We start from the raw sequence: 20,270 nt of genomic DNA on the forward strand, positions 1-20,270 counted from the left end.
GTTTTCACTTCCTTGCTCTGCCGTCCTGTTGTCACATTGTCGGTGTGATTCTGTTTCACTTACAGGAGTTCATCAGGCTCGGTTGCCTCAGCAAACTCTCTGGAAAGGGCCTTCAGCAGAGGATGTTCTTCCTGGTGAGACTTTATGCTGGTTTCTACTAAAAAAACAAAGCATCTATAATACCTCTAAACAAAGCTCTTCACTCTTTTTTTTCTTTCCAGTTTAGTGATTGTTTGGTGTACACCAGTCGAGGCATGACTCCATCCAACCAGTTTAAGGTTCACGGCCAGCTGCCTCTCTATGGCATGACGGTACATAATCAAAACACACACACACACACACACAAAACACACTTATCTTATCAAAGCAGTTTCTTTTCCTTACGAAAGGTTTTTCAGATTTTTAAATTGTTTTGTTTTCCATCTGGCTCGTTCTATGGAAATGTTACATTTTAGGGTTACAAGTTGTTTATCCCACTGACACGTCTTCCGAGGAGGAAGCAGAGTCTGGGGGTGAGGGGACTGACCCGCCAATTTCCGGGGGCGAGGTCACTGAGGCAGTTAAACAACTCCTTGGTGGCAGAGCCCCTGGTGTTGATGAGGTCCGCCCCGAGTTCCTGAAGGCTCTGGACGTTGTAGGGCTGTCCTGGCTGACACGCCTCTACAATGTTGCGTGGAAATCAGGGGCAGTACCCCTGGACTGGCAGACCAGGGTGGTGGTCCCCAACTTTTAAGAAGGGGGACCGGAGGGTGTGTTCCAACTACAGGGGGATCACACTCCTCAGCCTCCCTGGGAAAGTCTATGCCAGGGTGCTGGAAAGGAGAGTTCGTCCGCTAGTCGAACCTCGGATACAGGAGGAACAATGCGGTTTTCGTCCTGGTCACGGAACACTGGACCAGCTCTTTATCCTCTCCAGGATACTTGAGGGTGCATGGGAGTTTGCCCAACCAGTCTACATGTGTTTTGTGGACTTGGAGAAGGCATTCGACCGTGTCCCTCGGGGTGTCCTGTGGGAGGTGTTGCGGGAGTGTGGGGTGTCTGGCCCATTGCTACGGGCCATTCGATCCCTATACAACCGTTGCAAGAGCTTGGTTCGCATTGCCGGCAATAAGTCGGACTCGTTCCCGGTGGGTGATGGGCTCCGCCAGGGCTGCCCTTTGTCACCGGTTCTGTTCATAATTTTTATGGACAGGATTTCTAGGCGCAGCCAAGTGGCGGAGGGCTTTTGCTTTGGTGGCCTCAGAATCTCATCTCTGATTTTTGCAGATGATGTGGTTCTGTTGGCTTCATCGGGTGAGGGCCTCCAGCTCGCACTGGAACGGTTCGCAGCCGAGTGTGAAGCAGCGGGAATGAGGATCAGCACCTCCAAATCTGAGGCCATGGTTCTCAGGTGGGAAAAGGGTGGAGTGCCCACTCCGGGTCGGGGATGAGTTCCTGCCCCAAGTGGAGGAGTTCAAGTATCTCGGGGTCTTGTTCGCGAGTGATGGGAGAAGGGAGCCGGAGATCGACAGACGGATTGGGGCTGCAGCTGCAGTAATGTGGACGCTGCACCGGTCCGTCGTGGTGAAGAGGGAGCTGAGTGTAAAAGCGAAGCTCTCAATTTACCGGTCGATCTACGTCCCTACCCTCACCTATGGCCACGAGCTGTGGGTAGTGACCGAAAGAACGAGATCGCGGATACAAGCGGCAGAAATGAGCTTCCTCCGAAGGGTGGCTGGCCTCTCCCTTAGAGATAGGGTGAGAAGTTCGGCCATCCGGGAGGGGCTCAGAGTAGAGCAGCTGCTGCTCCACATCGAAAGGAGCCAGCTGAGGTGGTTCGGGCATCTGACAAGGATGCCCCCTGGGCGCCTCCTGGGTGAGGTGTTCCAGGCATGTCCCACCGGGAGGAGGCCCCGGGGTGGATCCAGGACACGCTGGAGAGATTATATCTCTCGGCTGGCCTTGGAACGCCTTGGTATTCCCCCGGACAAGCTGGAGGAGGTGGCTGGGGAGAGGGAGGTCTGGGCCTCTTTGCTTAGGCTGCTGCCCCGCGACCCGGCCTCAGATAAAGCGGATGAAGATGGATGGATGGAAGTTGTTTATATCTTTAAAAAATATGTTATTTCAAAAGCACCTTCTTGAGCCTTCTGTTTAGGAATTGTCAGTGAATTATATAATTTTATAAATGAGTAACTACAGACGTGCTCCCTACAGTCAAGTATAATTAGTATAGTGTGTGTTGTTTATGAGGTCAAAAAGATAAATGAACATCATATTATAAATACAATCTGTTCTTTCTATATAAACATATTTTTGTGTTTTTTAATTTATTTATTTTTACTCTGTCACATTAAATGTGCTTAAACATAATTTTGCATCCGCTAAATTTTTCTACAGAGAATAAATAATAATAATAATTATTATTATTATAATAATTATTATTATTATTATTGTTGTTATTGTTATTACTGACTGAGGAACTAATATTTCATAGAAACCTTTGAAATGGCCAAAGTACTAAAGCAGTAGTTAGGTAAACAGAAATTATGTTATTATGACATTAAATGATGACATTATGTTATTCCCGCAGATCAGAGAAAGCGAGGAGGAGTGGGGAGTCCCTCATTCGTTCACCTTGTTCGGGCAGCGGCAGTCTGTGGTGGTGGCAGCCAGGTATTCATTAACACACATGCAAAGATGCTTGTAGATATCTGAAAATGAAAGCAAAGAAATCGCAGACAGGAATAAAAGGGGAATAAAAATACAAACCGTGCATTGTGAATGGAAGAGGAAAAACAGCTGGTCTGTATTAAATTAATAGAGGGCAGCCTCGTTAAAGTTTGCTTATCCTCAAATTAAACTGGACTGCGTGACCTAGTTTCCAGTCACTTACTCAGTCACTGATTAAAAAGTTTTATCTGGCTGTAAAGTGGCAGTTTCATGTGAAGCAGACTTAATAATATGCATTTCCCTTCATGAAGGCTTCTCATTTTCTGCCTTTTTTCCAAACCGATATGCTCAGCTGTTGAAGTTAGAGATGCCCTATCACTTGTTTATTTTAACATGTCTACTTCCTGCTGTGTCCAGCTGTACATCAGAGATGGAGCGCTGGGTGGAGGACATCAGGATGGCCATCGACCTGGCAGAGCAGAGTAGCAGCTTAAACAATGACCTGCTCTCTACCAGCCTCTCTGACAACAGTAAGTCATCTACTGTTGGTTTAACGCTAAACGTTAAATTGATTCTTCTCCCTGCCCAAACACCACATCATCATCACATCTGTCAGGACTGTGGGAACCAGAAAATCAATAAGATCAATCATTAACCACATGTCTACACTTCTTTATGAGGCTTTTTTCTATAGGCCTTTTTAAAATAGATCAACCCTTACCTGTTAGACACTACTGCACAGTCCTCCTCCGCAGCTTTCAGCACCCCATGAATATACTCAGGTCCAGGTGGTCGCTTCATCGTATTTTTAATGTTACCTGATATATGTAGGTGCAGACCCGAGGTATCCCTGACTTTACTCATCCTGTTGTATCCGTCAAGCTATTCAATAAGGCCTCCTCCCGTTGACCTGTTTGGTTTGACACCCTGCATTGTTTGTCATTGGAGTCCACATGTCATGTTCATTTTTAACTCAAGCGGTTAAAGAGTATTGCCTTACAAGTGACAACAAAAGAGGGCTTCTTTCTCTTTCTCTTTCTCTTTTCCTTTTTTTAAAAAAATGAAACTTTATTGAAATTGTTTTGATGCTGAAAGATTCCCACGATAAAAGGGCTTTGTTCTCATGTTTTTTGAGCCCACTACCAAAGCCCATGGACATGGATGTTAGGTTAAAAGGTTATTCTAATCTATCCATAGATAGGAACGGGAGTGTGAATGACTGTCTGGCTCTGTGTCTTAGCTGGGATACGCTTCAACCCCTCTGTGACCCTGATTTGTACACAAATGAGTATATTTGTGGTAAAGTCCAATCTGAGCGTGGTTGCTCTAACAGGTGTTTTCACTTTGTAAAAATAATTAATGGTTTATAATTGCATGGAGCATGAATGAATGAAGAACTCATAATGCATCTGTTCAGAGTGAAGTTCTCTCCTGCTAACCACCCTCGTTTTCATCTGCCTGTTTTTTGCAGAGCTCTCAGAGGACGGAGGAGGCGAGCAGGAGTCTGAGGACGAGCTTGGCGGCTCGCGCTCGTCCCTGGAGCGCCAGGGTCATCGCGGTAACACCACCGTGCATGTCTGCTGGCATCGCAACACCAGCGTTTCCATGGTGGACTTTAGCATAGCTGTGGAGGTACCACTAATGCCCGTCTTCTCCTGCCACATTCCCTGTTTTTCCTTCCCACCTCTGTCTTTGGAGTCCAGCTGCCTGTTTGTGTCCCACTTGTTTACCGCTGTTCTGTCTTCTTCTTCTTGCTCAAAGAACCATTGCCCCGATGTCCTTTGTGTCTTTTCTTTCTGCTCATATCTGTGTTTTTGTCTTTCTCCATCGGTGTCCATCTGTATCTCTATTTCTGCATCTGTGTGCACTAACATTGGTAGAGGCCATCAGTAGTGCGGCCAGTGAGTTGATGAGGCCCCTCAGCAGACTTCATCTCTTGCTTTGCTGGTTTGCTGGTACAGAAAACACAGCCTGTCTTTTAGCGACACCAGCTGGATTAGAGAGGTACTGCAACAGCTGCAAACGTGTTTAGCTATACAAATCAGAAATAAATTAATAAATGACTCTTATAATAAATATTTTTTCCTAAAATTCGCAAATATTTATGCATTTTTTTTGCACTACTGATGCTCACGCTAAATTTCAACATGAGTATATTACATTGACAGGACCTGATGGCTTTCTCTTTCCCATAATCTCCTCCGTTTTAACATCCAGTTAGACTAACACTGTGTTGCATCATTGATTGTTTTATCCATTTGCTTTTTGCTCTCTCCTTTCTTCTGTCGCCTTCGCAGAACCAGCTCTCAGGTAACCTGCTAAGGAAGTTTAAGAACAGCAATGGCTGGCAGAAACTCTGGGTGGTTTTCACCAACTTCAGTCTGTTTTTCTACAAGTCACACCAGGTAAGACGAGAAGGAAAACACTGGCAGTTACAGTGCAAATACGCAGGAATGGTTTGACTTGATAATTCAAAGTGGGAAGCTGATAGTGTCTTTAAAATTTATTGAATTCAGTGTCGGGAAGGTTACTTTTAAAACCTCCAAAAGTTGATTCTGTTCATCTGGACGTAGCGTTTTGTGGGAGAAACATTTCATCACTCATCCAAGTGTCTCAGCTGACTGCAGGTTTCCCCAAATCTTATAAACAGAACATTTGCATAATGACTGAAAACCAGCCCACTGAGGGAACGATGGGCTGGGAGGTCAGTTCCTTAATCATAATTATGCAAATTCTCATGACCATTGATCAACAACCACTGACCAAACCCACTGATCAAAGACCACTGATCAATGGCCATGAGTACCATTCACAGAGAGTTGGGGAATGGCTGCAATCACAGCATTGTAAGATGGCGAAAGATGTACCCTTAGGCCCCCTCCTCGATTCAGGAGGGGTCAGTGGTTGTTGATCAATGGTCATGAGAATTTGCATAATTATGATTGACTGACTGATTGACCTCCCAGCCCATTGTTCCTTCAGTGGGCTGGTTTCAGTCATTATGCAAATGTTCTGTTTATAAGATTTGGGGAAACCTGCAGTCAGCTGAGACACTTGGATGAGTGATGAAACGTTTCTCCCACAAAACGCTACGTCCAGATGAACAGAATCAACTTTTGGAGATTTACTTTCCTGGATATTTGAGAATGCATCAAGACGTTACTTTTAAAATGTATTCCACTACAGATTACAGAATACATGCCCCAAAAATGTATTTTGTAACGTATTCCGTTACGTTACTCAATAATAATAAGGTATTCTGAATACTTGTGGTTACTTAATATATTATCATGTTTTTCACAACTACATGAATGTACTATTTCTGTGTGATTTATTACTTTTACTGAAGGTTATTCGCCATACTAAAACAAACTAGATGTTTAAATCTTAATATAAATGAGTAACAGTAGGTGGACATTAGGTAAGGCTGCACTCTTTGCAGCGATCTTGTATAGAAAACTATTCTGCGCGTATATAAAACAGGTCCGCGGCTCCAAACCGTAGTAAAGGGACCTCTGGCTTATATGTCGGGCTTGTAGCCGAAAACTAGCTTTACTTTGTTGTCTGGGTCCACTTTGCTAGCGAGAGCCAGAGAGAGGCGTTGAAAGGCTGCTCCAAAAGGAAACTTATTGTTTCGGAAACACGAATACAGTGTACAGTCGAGTCTTAATAACTTACTTACAACTGGGCTTGTCAGGCACTCTTTTTGGCTGCAGTGGTTATTATTATGTTTGCATGCTTCCAGTTCCCGTTTCTGCTCGGTGACAACTCGTACTTTTCAACTTTTTTTCTCCCTCCCTCGCGCTCACAGACACATAACAGGTATGGCAGCTCATTCTCCCTGCAGCACGGACTACACTGCCCATGAGGCTACATTCTTTAGGGCTGTGCCTGTAACACTCTCCCTATTGCCTTCATATTAAATCATTTTTGTGAATAATTTTTAAAAATATTTCTTCACGGCATTATGCGGGCCGCATGTAGAGGTGACATGGGCGGCAAGATTGAGACCCAGGCATTAGAAGCCTCATAATGTGTGTTTTGGTGGAAACCAAAAATAGAGAGGTGACAGAAACAGGAAAATACCACCGTGTAATCCATTCATTTCAACAAAGTAACTGTATTCTGAATACTACCTTTTTAAACAGTAACTGTAATGGAATACAGTTACTCATATTTTGTATTTTACATACGTAATGGTGGTACATGTATTCCGTTACTCCCCAACACTGATTGAATTAGATTGAATTTGTGCAGTCGCAGCCACAGAATGTAGTTTCGGTTACTCTGATCAGTTTAATAGTAGAGGTTGTATTAACAGATGTTTCCCTCTTCTGACTCATGTGCAGGATGACTACCCTCTGGCGAGCCTCCCTCTGCTGGGCTACTCTGTCACCGTCCCATCGGAGTCAGAAAACATCCACAAGGACTACGTCTTCAAACTCCACTTCAAGTCTCACGTCTACTACTTCAGATCAGAGAGCGAGTACACCTTTGAGAGGTGGGTGTACAGTAATAGAGGCAAATACAGAAATGCAATTAGTTACAACGTGCTTTAACTTAAACCATCCTTTTATTTTTTTAATCCGACTCTCTGAAGCTACATCCATCTTTTACAACGTTTGATAAATTCCTTAAATCTTTTTAATGTCCAGAACAACTCCACAGCTTGATGCTGACTTTTTAAATTGTCACCATTTTTACAGTAAAATAGAAAATAAAGCAAAATATGCCTTAGGATGTGGCTAAGCTGTGAGTGGCAACTCATATGGGTATGCAGTGGTCTCAGGTGTCATCTAAAGCCTGGAAAATTAAAATGAAAAAAATTTTTTTTAGGAATATTTGGAAATGCATTTACTATATGTGTTCATACACTGAATATCATGTTCTAAATATAAAGCTCATCTTCTCTTCTTTCTGAAACATTTAGATTTTCTCTCTAGCACAGATGGTAAGAGAGTGACACTCATTTAAAGAGCACTTGTAAATAAAGGCTTAAAATTTAATCTGACACTTGAACAGCTGAAAGGCATTTCTACATGCTATGTGTGGGTCCAATAAACAGGTTTAGAAAAAACAATTACAAACTACAGGAAAGAGACTGCTTATAGTCTGGGCCCTCTTCTGAAATTCAGATAAATTGTTTCATTTTAAATGTAAAAGTCAATTTCTGTCTAGTTCAATTTACCAAGTTGTATTGCATTATATATTTAAATTATTTTAATAGAACGTTTTGTGAGCAAACCCAAGTAAGGAAAGCATTAAGTATTTTAAAAAGTGAATATTAACAGTAACACTATTCAAACAGTCTCCTTAGCCCTGTAACCGACTAGCAACCTTCCCAGGGTGCACCCCACCTCTCGCCCTATGATAGCTGGGATATGCTTCAGCCCCTCCCATGGCCATAAATTAGATAAGGTGGAGTAAACGGATGGACGGAGTATTCCAACAGAACTTCTGCGATGTTTGATATATTTCAATCAATGTTTGAAGCTACTGATATAAATCCTTTTTTCCCACCAGGTGGATGGAGGTGATCCGGAGCGCAACCTGCTCTACTAGCCGATCACTGCCGAGCACCAGGAAAGACCTTTACTGATGATTCCTCCACCTCCACCTCATACTCTCTTGAGTGAAGATCTCGACTGCACAAACACCAGGAAAGACTCTTCCAGCTGCACAAGCTGACACTAATTATTACCTCTGACTCCTTACACAGACTCCACTCAGAGGTCTTCTCTCTTCACCTTATTATTACACTTTCCACACCATTAGTGTTTGATTAGCAAAAACGGTCTGCAGTCATCCACAATGTAATTCTATGTGTAATTTTTCCATTTGTCCTTGTCAGCCTGGAGCGCCACATTGTGTTATTTTTTTCTTCCACCAAAGCGAGAGAAAAGGCGTACCCGAGCGCGGGCGAAGGATCTGAATCCCTTTGGCCTCACTTTCTCCGAGCACTCCTCTGTTTCACTGATATTTGGCCGGTGCTTTATAATATTTTATATTTCTGAAATGGATGAAAAGTGTCTTAAGATTGGAAATAAACTTTATGTAGAAAGCTGTGTGCATGTGGACACAATAATTATGTTTTTAATTGTATGACAATCGGTCTGTATGTAATTTGATGACTTAAATGTAATGTAAGTTTGGACAATAAGAAATCCTGCAATGTTTTTTTTATCATTATTAAGTCATCTTTTTTGTACAGTACTTTTGACACTGTGAAATATTCTTAATTCTTTTTTTTCTTTGTCTTGTTTCAAAACACCTGAAACCTTCTTCCAAAGCCAACAGAGATTTTGCTGGTTTATTGCCAATTACCTTCTCTTCAGTATTCCTCAAGTTTTATGGGTTTTACTATTTTAAAATAAAGATGAATAGATTGTGTTCATATGGAACAAAATGAAACTTATACAAAAATTTCTTTTTTCCTCTTTTTATTGAGTTTATCCCTTAGAGGGGATGAACACAGCACATGGAAGATCATACAAAAAAAAATCAGGGTGAATTTTTATTTTTGAGGTAAACAAAGATGTGCAGAATGTAAATATTAAACACATTGTCTGCAGATTAGTGTAAAATCAGAGTTCATATCTGTGTAATATAAATGCTCTAAGCCTAGAGTGTCAAACTCAGTGAAAATCTCCTTTCTGTCAGTATAAACACATTTAACTACACATTTATAGTGCAAATCATTTTTTCTACCATAGTAAATGAAAAGAAATGTTAAAAATCTGAGATCTTTATCAGTGTGTAAAAATGCTATAAAAATTTCCAAAGCCCACCCAGTGGGTCAAATTGGCAGCCTTTGCTGGGCTGAATCTAGCACCCGGAGCTTATGTTTGACAGCACTGCTAAGAGCAGGTGTATCAAATGACACAATGTGTTTTGTTTAATGGCATTGACACCACACATTGATCAGCAGCTGGGTCATTTCCTCCCAGACTTCTATGTAATCACTTTTTATGAAGCACAGGCTGGCCATACATTACTCATAATGCTTCCCAGATGATTATAAATCATAAAAAGAAAACCAAATTTGTAAACAACATCACTAATGTGCAACTTTCAGTGGCACAGTGTGCCCTTTTCCTTCTCTACACTATCCTTACTTTGATTGTAAGCCTGCCTATCTGCTATTAAAATTAATTTCTCTTGTGATTTATTTCAATTCGACACACGACAGGAAACAGCACCCATGTCCAGGTGTTGTTTTCCTGAGAGCTCCTTCACCCGTTCTGCTAACACCACATAGAGGTCCATTTGTCAGTTGCATCAGCATGATGAGATCAGTCCCGCTGTTCTCTACGCCTATATTTGAGCCCATGATCTCCCTCTGAGTCGTAGTTCTCGTAGCACGGCAGCGAGCGCCAGTCTGGCTCGTACATCGTGGTGGTGTACACAAACACGTCCGTGATGCTCCCCGGTGACACCTTCTCCTCTCCTTCCGTCTTCCCCACCCACTCCTTCACCTCCAGCTGGACCACCGTCCGCTGGTACCACGTTGGGACGCTTTCAAAGTCATCCAGGAATTTCAGCATCTGGTCATCCACTTTGTAGATCTCCCCGTGCACTCGGTGACCCTGGCCAGGGATGTTGAGCAGGAAAGGGATGTTGTCCTTGGTGGTGATCACTAGCGGGTATTTCTGGATGGTGAACGCCAAACCCAGGTACTCGGCCTTTCCATTATTGCTTTCGAACATGCGGTAGTTGTTGGGCTGCCCCTTCTTCAGAGTGCCGTAAACGAAGACCCGAGTCATGAGGACAGAGGACCAAAGACGCACCTGTCGTGTAAAGAAAGGAGAAACATCTCTGTGAGCAAATTCCCAGCAGGTATTACTGGCAAAAATATATTTATACAATTTTATTATTACTCTGTATGTCAGTCACTTGTGCAGAAGTGCAAATTTGATCTCATTTAAAATGATCAGACCTTCAAAATAAAATAAAATCAAACTCAAATCTAGGAACACTGTTTGGAAATTTGAACTCCTTACACGCATTAATTAGGAAAGCTGTCACGGCCAGCGGAGGCAGACCTTGTGGAGAGTGTGTGGTGGACCCAGGCGCGAACACAGGCGAGGAGACGGGAGTGAACTTAAACTGATACACATACGACACGACAACGAACAAAGGAAGACTGAGGACTTAAATACACACATGAGGCAGAGACAGATGAGAACACAGCTGACTAGCTGATTATGAAACATAATGACAATACAGGGGAGAGTAACACTAACTACAATGAACAAAGAACGCCAGACTCTTCCAAAATAAAACAGGAAACACGGAGACATAGACTTAACATAACCACATAGACATGAAACATGACAGGTAGACGCATGAACCAGGGAGACTGAGTACAGGGGGAGATGACAGAAACAACTAAGAAATAAAGGACTAAACAGAAACCTAGAAATTAACTAGATCAAAAATGAATACAAAAATACATAAAACTCAAACACTGGGTCACACGACCCAGTACCGTGACAGAAAACAATCAGCAGATTAGCATTACATGCACAGATTAAACATGACTATAATAAAACACTTCCTACAACACCAACTGTCAGACTGGATCTGCACACATTCCTGTCATGCTGTGACTTGTGAACTTGGACCTGTCGTGACTGGATCTCTTTGGATTGGTTATTAATATAAAGTACAGTACGTGCTCAATGATTAACAGGCTGAGAGATAATCGGACAGATACTTTAGTGTTAGAGCTGGGAGAGGTCATTCAATGACAGTATATGAGTGAAAAACACTGTTTACACCATGTTATGCTTATGGGTAAGTTAACAGTCAGTTACAATTACCAGGCAAGCACATCATCACTGTGTAATGCAAAAGCATAAGCTAGGCTACCTCAGAGCTCCTCAAACCTGCTCGAGCTGTAAGAACAATACCGATACCGGAAGTGCAGCTTTAATACACACGCTGTGAAGTGACACACGTTTTTTCCGTCATAAATCTACCATAAAGAAGCGCAGACCCACCTTGAATAAGCAGTAGCTTTACTGGAAAGTAGTGATGGGACGTTCTGTATCGAGGCTTCGGAGCTTGTGCCGAGTAATGGAGGGAGCGTTTCCGCGAAGCGCGTATCGAGGCTTGCTTCATTTATGGGAGGAGCTGAAAATGATGACGTCCGAAGCCTCGCTGCCCGGCTGTACCACGTGACTGGTTCATGAAGTGGTTCGAACTTTGCCGCGAGATATGACAGCGATATAAACCCCTCAGACTTCATTCAAAAATGTGGGTGTTTGATGGAGAGTTGCGGTTAGTGAGAGTTTGGAGACCGTTTGGAGGTTTATGAGAGTGAGGAAAGTCAGGAGAGAATGGAGCCAGCTAAGAAGAGGAGGATGTCCTGCCCTGTGTGGGAACATTTTGATCTTATTCCTCCCAACAAGGTATGTAAATTTCTACAGAAGATGTATTTTCATAATACTGATGGTGCAATACAATTTATGTTGAGCTGTCTTTACTTTTGTACAAGGTGAAGTGTTTGCTATGTGCCAGGGAGCTGGGATATAACAACAACACCTCATCCATGCTTAGGCACTACAGAGCTTTGCATGAGAATAAGGGGAACACCGATTGTGGAGCAAGACCAGGTGAGCCATCAAATGCAATGATAATATAGGATGCAGTAATGTTACTAAATGATATAACAATATTATACAACTGTTATAAGTTACGTGTGTGATATTTATATTTGTGCTTTGTCTTTATTGTCTTTCCTCAGGAGAACAATCTCAAATAGATGAAGACCTGGTCAGCATGGTGATTGAGGACTCACAGCCATTTAGCATTGTGGAGGACAAAGGATTCAAAAGATTTGTTAAATCATTAAATCCTAGCTATGTTCTCCCCACTAAAAAGGTCATAAAAGCAGTGAACATTTAGTTTTTACAGAATAAAATGTGAACAGGCAGGACTGAGTCTCAAAGCCTCAGTGTGTAGCTGTCCATACCTCAACGTTACAAAAGCACAACTACTGTCCACACCCCAACCACACCTCACCTCACAGTAAATGATCATTTCCATTTCAAGCATTTCCAAATAATCATTTCCCATACTGCCACTATAAATATACACAGTATACTGCCATCACTACAATATACATGTTTTACACACTCCTTTTGTTGTTGACATTTACAGGCTGTGTGCAAAATGCCACACTCTTCAAATTCATGCCAGCTATTATTTTTACGTCCAGTAGGTGTCCTGCTAGAGCAAATGAAGCTTCATGAAGCTTCGCGTTGGGGTGAACCAATTGGATGAAAAGCTTCAGTGCTTCATGGGGCTTCATCTGCCCATCACTACTGGAAAGAGCCGTCACTACTGTCTCTGGATGGCGCATGCGTGGAAGCAATCCAAATAAAGGCGGAAACAACAGAGGGCGCTAAAGTGACAAACAAAACAAGGGCATCGTGGGAAAGGACCTAGAAAAAGGGTTTTTATACTATACTGAAGTCAAAATTAAGCAAAAAACAAACAAAGAAATAAACAATTAAACATTAAATACATCATTAAATATCAATATTTTTCACTAACTATGTTGGAAATAAGATTATTATTGAAAAATTAATTGTATGTATTAATTAATTGACTTTGTCATTAATTGCCCTCCTGTAGACTGGCGATCTGTAACCTTAACCTGCCTCTTGCCCTAGCCGGGCAGCTGATATAGGTTTCAGCCCGTGCACGTCTGCTGGCATTACAACACCACCGTGTCCATGGTGGACTTCAGCATAGCTGTGGAGATACCACTACTGTGTTTGTGCGCGTCTTTCTTCTCTTGCCACATTCCCCATTTTTCCTTACTACCTCTGACATTGGAGTCCAACTACTTGTATCCCACTTGTTTACCACTGTGTTTTCTTCTTCTTTGCTCAAAGAACGATTGCCCCAAATCAGAAATCAGAAAGAAATGAATAAATGACTTTTGTAATAAAGAAGATAAATACATATGTAAAAATCTGTGTAAGTAATTTGCAGGATGTTTATTCTGCTTATGACAAAGCAGAATAAAAGTTTATCCCCTGGAGGGGACAGACTCAGCACAGATCATACAAAAGAAATCAGGAATTAATTTTTATTTCAGAGGTAATCAAAGACAAGTGGACTGTAACAGTTAAACACATCAGAGTTCATATCTGTGTGGTATAAATGCTCTAAGACAGGGGTGTCAAACTCATTTTACATCATGAGCAACATACAATCAGCTTTGATCTTAAGTGGGACCAGTAAAACTCGCCTTTCTGTCAGTGTAAACTTGTTTAACTGCACATTTACAGTGCAAGTCCATTTTATATTGTAGTAAATGAAAAGAATTAAAAGGAATCTGAGATCTTTCTCAGTGTGAAAAGCTTTAAAAGTTTCCAAAGCCCACCTGCCGGGCAGAATCTGGCCCCTGGGTCTCTTCTAAGCCTTTCTTAACCTAGTTGCCATTAAATAAGACTTTCTTTGAGACCACACACTCATCGGAAAACTCTTTGGTGAGGTCATAAATCAAGTAAGCAGCTGGGTCATTTCCTCACAGACTTCTATGCAATCACATTTTTATGAAGCACAGGCTGGCCATTCAAAAGAATGCAGGTTGAAGGCACTTACACATTAGCTTCACCTGGAAGTTAACGGTAGTAAACTTTAAAAGGTCAGTGTTATGAAGCTGATCTGACAGTACATCTTCATTTTTCTGAGAAAGGTTTGCAGAGCATTCTTCTAGGTGCACAGCATCAGGCTGGAGTGATTTTCTCAGGCCCGAAGAGGGTGCATCTGGTGGCTGGGCCTTAGTCCATGGGGCACAGCCGGGCACAGCCCGAAAAGGGGACATGGGCCCATCCTCGAACTTGCTCGAGCTGTAAGAAAAATACAGATACTGGAAGTGTAGTTTTAAAGCATATGCTGTAAAGTGACACACGTTTTTTCCGCTTGGCGCTCAGTGATAAAACTACCACAAAGAAGCGCAGACCCACCTTGAATAAGCAGTAAGTAGCTCTTCTACTGTAAAAATGAACCACCGTAACAGTTTGAGGACGTGCCAAGGACGACGCATGCGTGGAAGTGCTTCAAATAAAGGTGGAAACAACAGAGGACGCTAAAGTGCGCTAAAGAAAAAAATTGCATTGTGGGAAAGGACCCAGAAAAAAGGGTTTTATACTATACTGAAATCTAAAATTAAGCAAACAAACAAATAAACCATTAAATATTGAATACATCATTAAACATTTAATGAAATGTGTCATTAATTACCTTAGAAATAAGTCATTTAGTATTGGCGACTTCGACATTAATTAGCTCTGCTGTAGCCTGTCAACCTGCAGCCTGCGTCTTCCCTCAGCTGGGCAGCTGATATAGGTTTCAGTCCATGCACATCTGATGGCATGGCAACACCAGCATGTCCATGGTGGACTTTAGCATAGCTGTGGAGGTACCATTGCCGTGTTTGTGTTCGTCTTTCTTCTCCTGCCACATTCCCTGTTTTTCCTTCCCACCTCTGACTTTGGAGTCCAACTGCTTGTTTGTGTCCCACTTGTTTACCGCTGTTCTGTCTTCTTCTTCTTGCTCAAAGAACCATTGCCCCGGTGTCCTTTGTGTCTTTTCTTTCTGCTCATATCTGTGTTTTTGTCTTTCTCCATCGGCGTTCATGTGTATCTCTATTTCTGCATCTGTGTGCACTAACATTGGTAGAGGCCATCAGTAGTGCGGCCAGTGAGTTGATGAGGCCCCTCAGTAGACTTCATCTCTTGCTTTGCTGGTTTGCTGGTACAGAAAACACAGCCTGTCTTTTAGCAACACCAGCTGGATTAGAGAGGTACTGCAACAGCTGCAAACGTGTTTAGCTATACAAATCAGAAATAAATTAATAAATGACTCTTATAATAAATAAGATAAATACATATATCTAAATCAATGTAAGTAGTTTGCAGGATGTTTAGTCTGCTTATGACAAATGAGTAAAACAATTTTTTCCTAAAATTCGCAAATATTTATGCATTTTTTTTGCACTACTGATGCTCCCGCTAAATTTCAACATGAGTATATTACATTGACAGGACCTGATGGCTTTCTCTTTCCCATAATCTCCTCCGTTTTAACATCCAGTTAGACTAACACTGTGTTGCATCATTGATTGTTTTATCCATTTGCTTTTTGCTCTCTCCTTTCTTCTGTCGCCTTCGCAGAACCAGCTCTCAGGTAACCTGCTAAGGAAGTTTAAGAACAGCAATGGCTGGCAGAAACTCTGGGTGGTTTTCACCAACTTCAGTCTGTTTTTCTACAAGTCACACCAGGTAAGACGAGAAGGAAAACACTGGCAGTTACAGTGCAAATACGCAGGAATGGTTTGACTTGATAATTCAAAGTGGGAAGCTGATAGTGTCTTTAAAATTTATTGAATTCAGTGTTGGGAAGGTTACTTTTAAAATGTATTCCACTACAGATTACAGAATACAGGCCCAAAGTGTATTTTGTAACGTATTCCGTAACGTTACTCAATGAGAGTAACGTATTCTGAATACTTAATATATTATCATACTTTATACAACTACATGGATGTACTATTGCTGTGTGATTTATTACTTTTACTGAAGGTTACTCGCCATACTAAAACAAACTAGATGTTTAAATCTTAATATAAAATGAGTAACAGTAGGGTGGACAATAGGTAAGGCTGCACTTTTTGCAGCGATCTCATATAGAAAACTATTCCGCACGTATATATAATTCTTTAAAATATTTCTTCACGTCATTATGCGGGCCGCATGTAGAGGTGACATGGGCGGCAAGATTGAGACCCAGGCATTAGAAGCCTCATAATGTGTGTTTTGGTGGAAACCAAAAATAGAGAGGTGACAGAAACAGGAAAATACCACCGTGTAATCCATTCATTTCAACAAAGTAACTGTATTCTGAATACTACCTTTTTAAACAGTAACTGTAATGGAATACAGTTACTCATATTTTGTATTTTACATACGTAATGGTGGTACATGTATTCCGTTACTCCCCAACACTGATTGAATTAGATTGAATTTGTGCAGTCGCAGCCACAGAATGTAGTTTCGGTTACTCTGATCAGTTTAATAGTAGAGGTTGTATTAACAGATGTTTCCCTCTTCTGACTCATGTGCAGGATGACTACCCTCTGGCGAGCCTCCCTCTGCTGGGCTACTCTGTCACCGTCCCATCGGAGTCAGAAAACATCCACAAGGACTACGTCTTCAAACTCCACTTCAAGTCTCACGTCTACTACTTCAGATCAGAGAGCGAGTACACCTTTGAGAGGTGGGTGTACAGTAATAGAGGCAAATACAGAAATGCAATTAGTTACAACGTGCTTTAACTTAAACCATCCTTTTATTTTTTTAATCCGACTCTCTGAAGCTACATCCATCTTTTACAACGTTTGATAAATTCCTTAAATCTTTTTAATGTCCAGAACAACTCCACAGCTTGATGCTGACTTTTTAAATTGTCACCATTTTTACAGTAAAATAGAAAATAAAGCAAAATATGCCTTAGGATGTGGCTAAGCTGTGAGTGGCAACTCATATGGGTATGCAGTGGTCTCAGGTGTCATCTAAAGCCTGGAAAATTAAAATGAAAAAAATTTTTTTTAGGAATATTTGGAAATGCATTTACTATATGTGTTCATACACTGAATATCATGTTCTAAATATAAAGCTCATCTTCTCTTCTTTCTGAAACATTTAGATTTTCTCTCTAGCACAGATGGTAAGAGAGTGACACTCATTTAAAGAGCACTTGTAAATAAAGGCTTAAAATTTAATCTGACACTTGAACAGCTGAAAGGCATTTCTACATGCTATGTGTGGGTCCAATAAACAGGTTTAGAAAAAACAATTACAAACTACAGGAAAGAGACTGCTTATAGTCTGGGCCCTCTTCTGAAATTCAGATAAATTGTTTCATTTTAAATGTAAAAGTCAATTTCTGTCTAGTTCAATTTACCAAGTTGTATTGCATTATATATTTAAATTATTTTAATAGAACGTTTTGTGAGCAAACCCAAGTAAGGAAAGCATTAAGTATTTTAAAAAGTGAATATTAACAGTAACACTATTCAAACAGTCTCCTTAGCCCTGTAACCGACTAGCAACCTTCCCAGGGTGCACCCCACCTCTCGCCCTATGATAGCTGGGATATGCTTCAGCCCCTCCCATGGCCATAAATTAGATAAGGTGGAGTAAACGGATGGACGGAGTATTCCAACAGAACTTCTGCGATGTTTGATATATTTCAATCAATGTTTGAAGCTACTGATATAAATCCTTTTTTCCCACCAGGTGGATGGAGGTGATCCGGAGCGCAACCTGCTCTACTAGCCGATCACTGCCGAGCACCAGGAAAGACCTTTACTGATGATTCCTCCACTTGGTGTAGTGATGGTAAATTTGATTCTTTTTACTGAATCGAGTTTTAATGAGTCACTCACCAAAGTGAATCGAGTTTTTTGAGTCATTTGATTCACTGAGTCAGTTGACCAGAGAATGCAAAAAATTTACATTTTCACTCAAACTTAATTTGTTTCTCTTTTCATGTAAATCCCACTGCTAAGATGAATGATTAAAAAACAAACAAACAAACAACTATTTTATAGAGCAAAGAAGAGCAAAAACATTTCTAAAATTAAGCAATTTCCTATCAAAATTGCTTAATAAACATTTATTTTGTTTATTTGTATTTTATTAGTATTTTCAAATATATGTGTCAAATATATATTTTCTCATCTAAATGTCCACTGAGCTGTGAGCCAGGGGGCGGTAATGCGCCTTAACATTGGTTGCCAACCAATAATAAGAAGAAGCTTCTTGGTTGACTGAGTGGTGTTCAGTTAACAACCTCCAACTGAACACCACGAAAACTAAAGAACTTATCTTGGACTTCAGGAAGTGCAGAGCACTTTACATTCACGGGAACTGTGTGGAGAGGGTACACTCCATGAGGTTTCTGGGCGTGCAGATCTCTGATGACCTCTCCTGGACTGCAAATACCACGGCGGTGGTTAAAAAGGCCCAGCAGCGTCTCCACTTTCTGAGAGTGCTCAGGAGGAACAACCTGGAGGAGAGGCTGCTGGTGACATTTTACAGAGCCACCATAGAGAGCATCCTAACGTACGGCATAACATCATGGTATGCAGGGTGCTCAGCTGCGGACAGGAAAGTACTGCAGAGGGTCATCAACACAGCCCAGAAGATCACTGGCTGCTCTCTGCCCAGCCTGGAGGTCACTGCAAACTCTCGGTACCTCAGCAGAGCTGGCAATATCATCAAGGACCACTCTCACCCCAGCAACCAACTGTTTGAACTATTACCGTCAGGCCGACGGTACAGGTCACATAAAACCAGGACAAACAGATTCAGGGATAGCTTCTTTCCCGGAGCTATCACCGTAGTAAATAAGCACCGTCACTGTCATTATATTATGCTGCTATTCATACTGTCATTATGTTAATGCTGCTATCCTGTATATATTGTACATACTATTGTTTGAGTACTTACGATTGTTTTTTTGTACTTTTTATATTTTACATTTATATTTATTATTGACACTTGCACCAAGGGAGTGGCACTCCAATTTCGTTGCACTCTGTACAATGACAATAAAGGCTATTCTATTCTAAGCTGTGAGCCAGGAGGGAGGGGGTGAGTGAGTGAGTGAGTGAGTGATTCGTTTGCTCGCTCTATGATTCAGCACAGGAGGGAGGGGGTGAGTGAGTCCTGAGTGGTTCGTTCGCTCTATGATTCAGCACAGGAGGGAGGGGGTTAGTGAGTCCTGAGTGATTCGCTTATGCTTACGATTGAGCACAGGAAGGGAGGGGGTGAGTAGCTCAAATGTGTTGTTAGCATGTTAGCAGAGCAATGCTACTCTGAACCTCGGAGCTATTTTCTTGATGTGATCTACTCAGGATTTTTTATTCCAGTTCAGGGCAGAAATGCTTTTGTTACAAAACTGGCTGTTGTCCCCCCCCCCCCCAATTTTAATTATAAGCTAGATATATTTCTACTAATGAAATTAGTTTGCTAACAGCAACAGGGATGAGTCAGTGAGTCAGTTGGGCTTGTGAATCATGATTCACGAGTCAGTAAAGTGATTCTCGAGTATTGAACGATTCGTTCACGAATCGAACATCACTCACAAATGATCTTCTTATGGCCTCTGACAGTGGACTCATCTCTGTGCTTGTCCTGCTAGACCTTAGTGCAGCGTTCAATACTGTCGACCATAATATCCTATCAGAGTGATTAGAACATGCTGTAGGTATTACAGGTACTGCACTGCAGTGGTTTGTATCATATCTATCTAATAGACTCCAATTTGTACATGTAAATGGAGAGTCCTCTTCACACACAAGGTCAATTATGGAGTTCCACAGGGTTCAGTGCTAGGACCAATTCTATTTACATTATACATGCTTCCCCTAGGCAGCATCATTAGAAGGCACAGCATAAATTTTCACTGCTATGCAGATGACCCGCAACTCTATCTATCCATGAAGCCAGGTAACACACATCAATTAGTTAAACTGCAGGAATGTCTTAAAGAAATAAAGACCTGGATGGCTGCTAACTTTCTGCTTCTTAATTCAG

General features: G+C 41.6%; 4 protein-coding genes across 8 annotated transcripts in view; 3 read left to right on the top strand and 1 right to left on the bottom strand.

Annotated features, from left to right (window-relative positions):
* LOC146642331 (FERM, ARHGEF and pleckstrin domain-containing protein 1-like) overlaps positions 1 to 8,927 on the top strand; it is a 74,545-nt gene extending 65,618 nt beyond the window's left edge. For all 4 annotated transcript variants that reach the window (XM_085398707.1, XM_085398708.1, XM_085398710.1 and 1 more), the window contains exons 21-28: positions 66 to 134; positions 222 to 311; positions 2,570 to 2,652; positions 3,067 to 3,179; positions 4,121 to 4,281; positions 4,947 to 5,054; positions 6,999 to 7,150; positions 8,173 to 8,927. In XM_085398707.1, the coding sequence (XP_085254833.1) occupies positions 66 to 134; positions 222 to 311; positions 2,570 to 2,652; positions 3,067 to 3,179; positions 4,121 to 4,281; positions 4,947 to 5,054; positions 6,999 to 7,150; positions 8,173 to 8,248 (852 nt within the window). In that variant the 3' untranslated portion in view covers positions 8,249 to 8,927. The remainder of the gene's footprint in view (positions 1 to 65; positions 135 to 221; positions 312 to 2,569; positions 2,653 to 3,066; positions 3,180 to 4,120; positions 4,282 to 4,946; positions 5,055 to 6,998; positions 7,151 to 8,172) is intronic.
* A 153-nt stretch (positions 8,928 to 9,080) lies between these two features.
* LOC146642332 (gamma-glutamylaminecyclotransferase B-like) lies at positions 9,081 to 11,792 on the bottom strand. Of its 2 annotated transcripts, XM_085398711.1 has the most exons (3): positions 11,652 to 11,767; positions 10,650 to 10,755; positions 9,081 to 10,436 (listed from the first exon to the last, which is right to left on the bottom strand). In XM_085398711.1, the coding sequence occupies exons 2-3, from the start codon at positions 10,653 to 10,655 to the stop codon at positions 9,942 to 9,944; spliced, it is 501 nt and encodes a 166-aa protein (XP_085254837.1). In that variant the 5' UTR covers positions 10,656 to 10,755; positions 11,652 to 11,767; the 3' UTR covers positions 9,081 to 9,941. The 2 variants fall into 2 exon arrangements, with proteins under 2 accessions (XP_085254837.1, XP_085254838.1); XM_085398712.1 differs by lacking the exon at positions 10,650 to 10,755 and having other exon boundaries at positions 11,652 to 11,792.
* Positions 11,793 to 11,966: 174 nt separating this feature from the next.
* Positions 11,967 to 12,979, top strand: LOC146642333 (uncharacterized). The gene is made up of 3 exons (XM_085398713.1): positions 11,967 to 12,062; positions 12,149 to 12,266; positions 12,398 to 12,979. Exons 1-3 carry the CDS (start codon positions 11,991 to 11,993, stop codon positions 12,556 to 12,558), a joined length of 351 nt encoding a protein of 116 aa, XP_085254839.1. The 5' UTR covers positions 11,967 to 11,990; the 3' UTR covers positions 12,559 to 12,979.
* A 2,076-nt stretch (positions 12,980 to 15,055) lies between these two features.
* Positions 15,056 to 18,054, top strand: LOC146642334 (FERM, ARHGEF and pleckstrin domain-containing protein 1-like). The gene is made up of 4 exons (XM_085399117.1): positions 15,056 to 15,088; positions 15,843 to 15,950; positions 16,793 to 16,944; positions 17,967 to 18,054. The coding sequence occupies exons 1-4, from the start codon at positions 15,056 to 15,058 to the stop codon at positions 18,040 to 18,042; spliced, it is 369 nt and encodes a 122-aa protein (XP_085255243.1). The 3' UTR covers positions 18,043 to 18,054.
* Positions 18,055 to 20,270: the final 2,216 nt, after the last annotated feature.

Source organism: Rhamphochromis longiceps, linkage group LG23 (assembly GCF_057381845.1).
Source record: "Rhamphochromis longiceps isolate RC_006_pf linkage group LG23, R_longiceps_female_GT1.1, whole genome shotgun sequence".
Classification (NCBI taxonomy): Eukaryota; Metazoa; Chordata; class Actinopteri; order Cichliformes; family Cichlidae; genus Rhamphochromis; species Rhamphochromis longiceps.

What these genes read in the sequence shown, in the direction of transcription:
- LOC146642333 (XM_085398713.1), top strand. Translation starts at nt 11,991, where the DNA reads ATGGAGCCAGCTAAGAAGAGGAGGATGTCCTGCCCTGTGTGGGAACAT. An exon ending in ATCTTATTCCTCCCAACAAG is followed by an intron (nt 12,063 to 12,148) that starts GTATGTAAATTT and finishes CTTTTGTACAAG; the next exon opens with GTGAAGTGTTTGCTATGTGC. An exon ending in CGATTGTGGAGCAAGACCAG is followed by an intron (nt 12,267 to 12,397) that starts GTGAGCCATCAA and finishes GTCTTTCCTCAG; the next exon opens with GAGAACAATCTCAAATAGAT.
- LOC146642334 (XM_085399117.1), top strand. Translation starts at nt 15,056, where the DNA reads ATGTCCATGGTGGACTTTAGCATAGCTGTGGAG. An exon ending in ACTTTAGCATAGCTGTGGAG is followed by an intron (nt 15,089 to 15,842) that starts GTACCATTGCCG and finishes TCGCCTTCGCAG; the next exon opens with AACCAGCTCTCAGGTAACCT. An exon ending in TTTTCTACAAGTCACACCAG is followed by an intron (nt 15,951 to 16,792) that starts GTAAGACGAGAA and finishes ACTCATGTGCAG; the next exon opens with GATGACTACCCTCTGGCGAG.